Raw genomic sequence first — 8,041 nt, 5'->3', positions numbered from 1 at the left:
TAGGGGACCTTTTTAAGATATAAAAAGTAATGGAGTAAATCAACCTTAATTGCCATGCGAACAAAATACATTTTTGAATAAGCAAGAACCTGCTTAACCTACATGTATCTCACAGTCAGTGCAAACTCTTGGGTGTAATAATCAGGTGGTTTACCTTAGGGGGTTTTATTGTTTACCCAGTGTTGTGAATCCTCAGGAGGGAGGTTTAATTTGCAACCAGGAAATGTAACTTGAAATGATGATTACATGTTAAAGCATGTGAATGAATACAAAGAAGTGGAAGAGATATTCCTTGTAAACAGACGGACTCGCCCTACCTGAGGCTTTCAGTCAAACCCATTGAATGTACGTTGGCCAACGGTGCGCACTCAGGCCTGTCCCGTCAGGACTGTTGATAAAGCGTACAGGACAATGAGGATCTCTAACGAATCCAGCAGTTTTCCTGGCAGGTCTAGTTTTGATTTAATTAAGCATTTTACCCAGCGACAACAGATAATCCCCTTCTCTGTAATGTAGCGGTCTGTATCCGTCAAGCTTTATAAAAATAATTCTTTAATGGTATTTGACCTACAGTATGGGAATTTTTTTGTAATTTTTGTAGGAAACCTGTGTTTTTTATTTCTAACACTTACCACAATATCGTGTTAGGTTAGCAACTTCCTCTAAATGTGATGATGCCCCTTAAGACTCCCGCTCAGCTTAGTTATTCTGTGTTTTGTTCTAAAAAATAACTGGTTAATGTTCTTCACTAAGGTTGTGAAATTATTATGTCTGGCCTTGGAGATGCCAGAAAAATAATTCTAACGACATTTATAGTTTCATTTGGCAGGATTCCACTGCATTCTCATGAATCAGCCTTTGATTGAATCTTGATGACTACGTAACGCACCCAAAATGAGAATGGACTTATTCAGTAGACACTCACTTAATTGTTTACGATCACCGCCTCTGTTCCATCAGACTAAACGTTTTGGTTTGCACATTTTTCCGATTTGTATATCAAAGTGTTGTATACCCTTGTTTTATCATTTTGTTATCTTTTCAATAGGAGTCATATAAAATGTAGGAAGACTTTTTTCTGCAGTTGGAAGTATTTCTAATTGAGCCTGTTCAGGTAACACATTTTTTTTTTTTTTGCCAGAATGTCAATCTTTTTTCAGTTTTCTTAACTGTGTATTTTCATTGTAGTGGATGGAATCTTTTTTTTTGAAATATTAACTCTTGCGAATGTTGTGCTGCTTTTTTTTAATATCAGATAGTCAAGATGAGTAATAGTTTACAAATGATATTTCAAACCAAGCGTGTCGCTGCTCATTCAAGGATGAAATAAACATTTCCTGACAAATGTTAAATGTAACGCAGGTGATCAGATGTTTTGCCAAGTATTATAAATCTACTTTATTTGTCTGTTGACAAAACTCCAACTTTTTGAAAGTGGAATTGCTGGAGTATTTATTTGTCTGTGACAAAGTGCCAGATACACCTGGAGTCAAATGTAATAACCTCACAATACCTTTCAAATTACTTATTTTTGTCTGTGTCAGTGTGTTTCCTCATCCTTAATGTTAGAATATGTTCATCACAATTTGTGTCATTGTGTTATGTCCCTTTTTCATTGGTATTTTCACATTTATCTTGTAAGATATGTTTGTTGTTTTTACATTGCTTTTACATTGTCAATTGTGTTTGTTGATTTGTGAAGCCTTCTGAGACAAATATGTGATATTGGGCTATATAAATAAACTTGAATTGAGTTGAATTGAATCATGTTTGTGGTTGTACTGAATTGCATAATATGCTGAAGTGCTGTTGTTATTTTATACACAATAAAATAATAAAAATAAAAATACATATTAAGAAGTGAAATATAAATCAAAATAAATGGAGACTTGCCAGTGTGTCTTGCTGTTTAACCTGCCTAGCATATAATTAACAATATGCAAATGAGCTTCTTATGTCAATAATTATGAAGTTCATACGATGTTTTTGGAAGAAGCAACCACGCCAGTGAAAACATTTCAGTTCTCAGGAAACACCACAGAAAAATACCAGAGGCTCAGGGTAGGAATGAATTCTCTGGAAACAGTCACCTGAGAGCACAACAATGGCTCGTGTATAATTTCCAATAACTCGGTGACACGTGATGAATTACACAGAATATTATACAAGATGCCAAATAACACTCAGGACGACAGACATTGCACTTTCACTTTTGTTCTATTCATTTCTATATATATGTATATTTACCAGGTTTTGGCACCCACAATCTGGTCCCTCAGTGCATTGCTTTTCTTTTGTGTTACATTTAGTGGATCCTAAAGTACATTGTTTCCACTCGTACAGATTGCTATTCAGCACGTGAAAACAGTTGTATTAGTCTTGTTTGGCTCTGAAGGGTTCTCCAAAGGGGAGTACAAATTAATAACATAAAAAGCAATGTTCAAGACAACCACACAGTGCCTCAAATTGTAGGCTACTTAAAAACAGCACTTGAGTAAATCTATAATAGTGAAACGCTTAATTGCGGGATTTCCCATTCAAGACAACATCAAATTTAGTGTGCAGGATGGACACAATAACAGGTAACCTGAATTCATAGGTGATAGTCCTACAATACATTTAATTATAATTTAATTTAAATCTAAAAAGTTATAGTCAAATATTTTGTAATTGTAGTACATGATATTCTGAAGTGATCTTGTTACAGAAAGCAGGGGTATATAACTTTTAGTATAGAAGTAATGTAATTAATTTTGTTTTATTTGTTTCTCAGTGAAATAAAGAGGACTAAAAACAAATCTTTATTTCTTACGTGTGCTTGAAAAACTATTTGACAAAGACGTCCTCATGTCTTTGAATAACAACACACAGGGTGACATTATACACATACATTATGTAATAAAACGCTGCTGTTCTTTAATCCGTATGTATGTACTATGAGGGTCATCGAAAAGGAAAAAGAAAAAAAAGTTTGGGAGTCCCTTCAGCCTCAGCAGACCCCGCCCAGTAACAGGCGTGGTTTGCCGGGGCAGTAAGCAGCGCTCCCCCCCCCTTCCTGCACACTCACTGGCTGTCACAGCGGCAGTTGGAGGACGAGCAGCACCAGCAGCAGTAATCCACTTTCCACGGCGCTTCACATTTCTCTGTTCCGTCTACATCCCGCAGACATGGACCTGGAGGTGCTCATGCACCCGGCACTCTCGCTTCCCATCCTCCCCGTGTTTGCGCTCTAGCTGTGCGCTCCCGCTGCTGACCACAAGGACACTGTTATTATTTTTTCCGTGTAGCAAAGAGGGGACCGACGGTAGAGCCGCAACCAGGGACTCAAACCATCGTGACAGCAAAGGCCGTTTCAGGATATCAGGCGACTGAGAGCGGCTCGCTGTGCCCTCCATCATGGCAACTGACTCTCCAGCTCGGAGCCTGGACGAAATCGACCTGTCCGCTTTGAGGGTATGTGACATTTTTACATCTTTCAAATACAGCTTCATGTGAGAGGAACTGGCGTGTGTGCGTGCGCGTTTCTCCTTCCCTTGCACCTGACGGTGTTCCCTGAATAGCAACCGGCAGGATGCGGATGTGTTGGAGCCAGGCCGCCACAATGTACCAAACTATACATTTTATTATATTTAAACATTAACACATTTAACAGCTGCCTCGTTCACCTGAAGCCTTACCTTTATTCAAGCCAGCAGCAGGAAGGTGGATGGTGTGTGTGGTGCTGAGTGGAGGTTGTGGCTGGGTTTCTGCTGACCTGGATAGTGGGTTTTTTTCTCTCTAGCCCAGGCTATTATAGGCCCATCAGCTTTGATTCAGACAGCAGTGGAATTTAACCTACTTCTCCCACACACTGCTTGGATTGTGTGTTAAAGAATTAGACATGAACGGTTCCTTGTTTTCATCCCACATTTGTATTAATCCAACCCCTCTTCTTACTCCTTTTTTTTGGCAAATGAGTTCCCCTATTGCTGTTTTGGAGCTATAGTACTCTTGTGCCAACCTGTAGTCAGTGCAGCCTGCTCTCCTCCATCAAAGCTTAATCTCTGTTTGCTGCAATAGCCAGTTCTTTTGTTCATCCGGTGTGTGCTGCAAACCACAAAACACACTCACAAACAGCCTCCAGTCCTGACACCCATGTTTTTGCTTCGCTGAGCACGGTGTGTGTTATTCTGAATGTGTATGGATGTCTGCCAGGCAGCACACAAGTGAGGGATGCTGCACACAAGAAAAAAGGGCTCCAGCTGAAGACCTGTTTGCTGCTCTGAGAAAGGAAACCACATCACACATTCATTGTCTGCCTGCCCGTATTTACCTGCTTCATTGTGCCCACATGTTTAATTGAATGCCTTTTACTCTGTTTGTCTCCTCTCTGTTCATGTCTGTTTCTGCCTAAGTTACAACTGCTCGTCCATCTACCCGCATGCTGTTCCTCCTTTATTTTTTTATTCAATTCCTCGCAGTTTTTCCAGCATCTTGTTCGTCTGACTGACTGAATGCACCTCCCTGTCTATCTGCCGGCTGCCCCTGTCTCTTAGCATTATCTTTCGTTGCCCACCTCTCTGTCAATGCCTGCTTGAAGAGTAATGTTCACTGGGAAGGCGAATGAAATGTTGATACTTTTTGGCTTAGCACCTGCACCATGTTGCATGTTTTCACCGCTGTAGGGAGTGTAGGATTGGAGGAAGAATATAAAAGGAGAGAAAGAATGAGACAGACAGAGGAAGGATTGAGGAGGAATGAGGAAGAGGAGGGAAGTGTCTGTGCATTGGGAGTCAGCCCATGCTTGTCTCTCAGAGGCGTGATGTCAAGCGCATGTCCCTCACTCTGACTCAGGCAGCTACAAGGACACCTATACATACTCCCATTTGTGTGAACATCACAGGGGCATCTATTTGTGTATTTATCCGAATTGTCTCATCAATAGTGCGCATTGACACCTCTTTTATTCATAGGTTTTTGCCTGCCTGGCTCCTGGTGAATGGTGTATTTCTCTTTCTAAGGTCATCTTCAGTCCTGAGGCGAGAGATTTTCCTCAGATCAAAATGTTGCCTTGAAAAGAGAAAAAGAGAAATACCCTTTTTATCTGTAGTCTCATGGTGTGTGCAGACATGCGTCCTGCGGTTAGGTCTTTTTGTTTTTTGAGTAGCTTTATCTGGATGTAAGCACTCGTGATCACTGTTCTGATGTTTGTATGTGTCTATTACCAGAAAGAGAAAGATCTTAACACTTTGTGTGACCAACATGACACGCATGCCATATTCTGTAAAAACATTGAAGTTGATTAGTGAAGTTCACTTTAGTTATGAAGAGAGATTTTCACATCACACAGCGTTTTCGGTCTTTCTCCACATTTGTCTTTATCTCAACTTCTGTTTCCATTCGTCACGTTTTTCCATCTTCCCATCACATATTTTGACCTATCATTAAAACACATGCGCACACACACACACACACACACACACACACACACACACACACACACACACACACACACACACACACACACACACACCACATAGTCTCAGATGAGTGTACTGTCAACCACTGGACTGGCTAGACAGGAAGTAGGTCAGCTGGCTCTGACGAGGTGGGGAGGGAGGGGGGGGGTGATTTATAATACTAGCGTTGATGGTGATGGGGGGGGGGATTGTTTTCGTTGGTCCATATTGGGGGGGGGGGGTCAGGGTGCAGAGTTAGCTCCTGCGCTAGGTCGTTCTTAGGCAACAAGGCAACATAAATATATAAATGACTTAAAACAATTAGACAGATTAAAAAAAACTATCAAAATGGAAGAAGAAACAGATAATGTTGAGAAAACACACACACACACACACACACACACACACACACACACACACACACACACACACACACACACACACACACACACACACACACACACACACACACACACACACCCACACACTGATGTAAAAAGACAGACAGAATTGAGTGGGAAGTAGAGAGGAGAGAGAAGTGGCTTTTTATGTTTGCTGTCTCGGCACTTTTCCCTTTTTCTCTTTGTCTCCCTCTCTCACTCTCTTTTCTTGCGCCTCATCGGCTCCCTGCAACCTTTTCTGGTGTCGCGCATCAACCCCTGCACCTGTACAGATGCGGCAGGTTTCACTCCAGTGGGAAAGGCCAGGGTGAAAGGCACACACAGAAATGTCCCCGCTGTTGAGCGTGACTCACGATGACAGGAAAAAGACCAGAAGAGGTCGATACTCTGTGGTGTTGATACAGACTGTGGTTTTTATGTAAAGCGCCGTTACCCACACGTACTCACACACACGGGGTCATCCAGTCAGCTGATGAGAGCAACAGATGGGAAACCAGCAGGAAGTTTAGACACACACACACACACACACACACACACACACACACACACACACACACACACACACACACACACACACACACACACACACTGGCACTACTGAAGTGAGCTGGGACTCAGGTGGGCGCTCTGAGATGAAAGCGAGAGCAGGTGAGGATGAAGGGAGATGGACACGGTAAGAGAAAAAGACGCAGAGGGATAGTGGGCCTGTGATGGGTTCACAGAAATGGGACGTGTGAAGATGATTTGAGCTTAGAGAGATTTAGAAAGAAAGTGGGTTAGAAATACAGAGAAGAAGAAAGTGACAGAGGCTGTGCTCGGGCTAAAAGGTGGAGATGTGACCAGTGACTAAAGTAGTCCGAAGCAAAGACCCCTCTCCAGATCTCCTCCCTCCCTCCCTCTCCATTCCCGTTGCCCAGTAAGGCCGCATTCCTCTGCCCCTCACCATGGCCGCCATAGTAACGGGGCCACAGCAGTGCCCTAGGCTTACACAGAGCTTATTCATGAATAGTCTATATACTGTATGGCAGTCTGTCGCTGAGAAATGCCCCTCTCCCCTCCCACCCTCCTCTCTACTCTGCCAGCCTGCTTCTAGTTGACCTATTTCCTCCTCCAAGTCACTGATGGAGCCACAACCAATCTTTAATTCTGTGCTTCGCCCTTACACAAGCACTTAGATGTCAGACCTGCAAAGAATCTGCCAAATGATATCAGTAGTCGATGTCATTTTCATGTTAGTGTCATTTTGATACAAGGTGATTTAGGAAAGTAGTGATTCAGTCAATGCCAAATCCTGCAGAGACTTGTTATGTTCAACGACTTCTCACAGGAAGTGATTTAGTTTAGGTAGGTAGTCTAAGCACAGTTTCTACCGATAAATTACCTTTAAAGAAATAAACCTTAGAGCAGGGTTGTCAAACTCAATTTCATCACGGGCCACGTCAGCATTATGGTTGCACTCAAAGGGCCGGTTGTAACTTTAAGCCTATATAAAAATACATACATAAATATTTAATATATATAAAATAATGTATTATATTACCTTATTGCCTCTGCATTGGATTATTAACGGATAGGGTAATAACTACATCATTAACTACGCCTGAAAGCAGAAGTCTACGGCAAATAATTGCAAGTCTCTTCAGTGAGAATGTCACAAAATGATTTAAAAAGAAAAGCCAAAGAAAAATAAGAAGTGAAAAAAGTTAAATTTGAGATGCATTGTGGGATATGTAGTTTATGGGCAACGTGTTTCTGTAAAGTAGCATGTACTGTAACCGTATAATAAACATATTATATTCTTTGCAAGCTCTTGTGGGGCCACAGAAAATTATGTCTCGGACCGGATTTGGCCCCCGGGCCTTGAGTTTGACACCCCTGCCTTAGAGGGTACAGTAACATAAACCCTGCTAATATGATTTCTAAGTGCAAATATATATTTTTTTATAATAAAACGTTTATGTTTCAGCATATTTAAGAGGCATTTACTGATACATTAAGGGAGTATGCACAAGACAACTCTCCCTAACTCATGCTATCTTCCCTTTCCCTTCCTGTTTAACACATAAAGTACACACTCAGACTCAATCTGAAGTGCTTCAAGGAATCACATGCATGTAAACAAGTCCATAGCAGGAGCTGAATCCCTCCGTAGTGTCTGAAATACACGGTGCAGCGCAGGAAGGCAGGAAAGATGGATTGGAA

The 8,041-nt window shown here is 41.6% G+C and overlaps 1 protein-coding gene across 11 annotated transcripts in view; it reads left to right on the top strand.

Moving 5' to 3' along the window:
- The first annotated feature begins 3,054 nt into the window (after positions 1-3,054).
- The window catches only part of tnika (TRAF2 and NCK interacting kinase a), a 78,345-nt gene continuing 73,358 nt past the window's right edge, over positions 3,055-8,041 (top strand). For 4 of the 11 annotated variants that reach the window (XM_079641251.1, XM_079641249.1, XM_079641248.1 and 1 more), the window contains exon 1: positions 3,055-3,453. In XM_079641251.1, coding sequence (XP_079497377.1) covers positions 3,397-3,453 — 57 coding nt within the window. In that variant the 5' untranslated portion in view covers positions 3,055-3,396. The remainder of the gene's footprint in view (positions 3,454-8,041) is intronic. The other 7 variants (XM_079641247.1, XM_079641253.1, XM_079641246.1 and 4 more) reach the window with 3 other exon arrangements.

Source organism: Notothenia rossii (assembly GCF_949606895.1).
Source record: "Notothenia rossii genome assembly, chromosome: 7".
Classification (NCBI taxonomy): Eukaryota; Metazoa; Chordata; class Actinopteri; order Perciformes; family Nototheniidae; genus Notothenia; species Notothenia rossii.
This window is presented reverse-complemented; position numbering and strand designations above follow the sequence as displayed.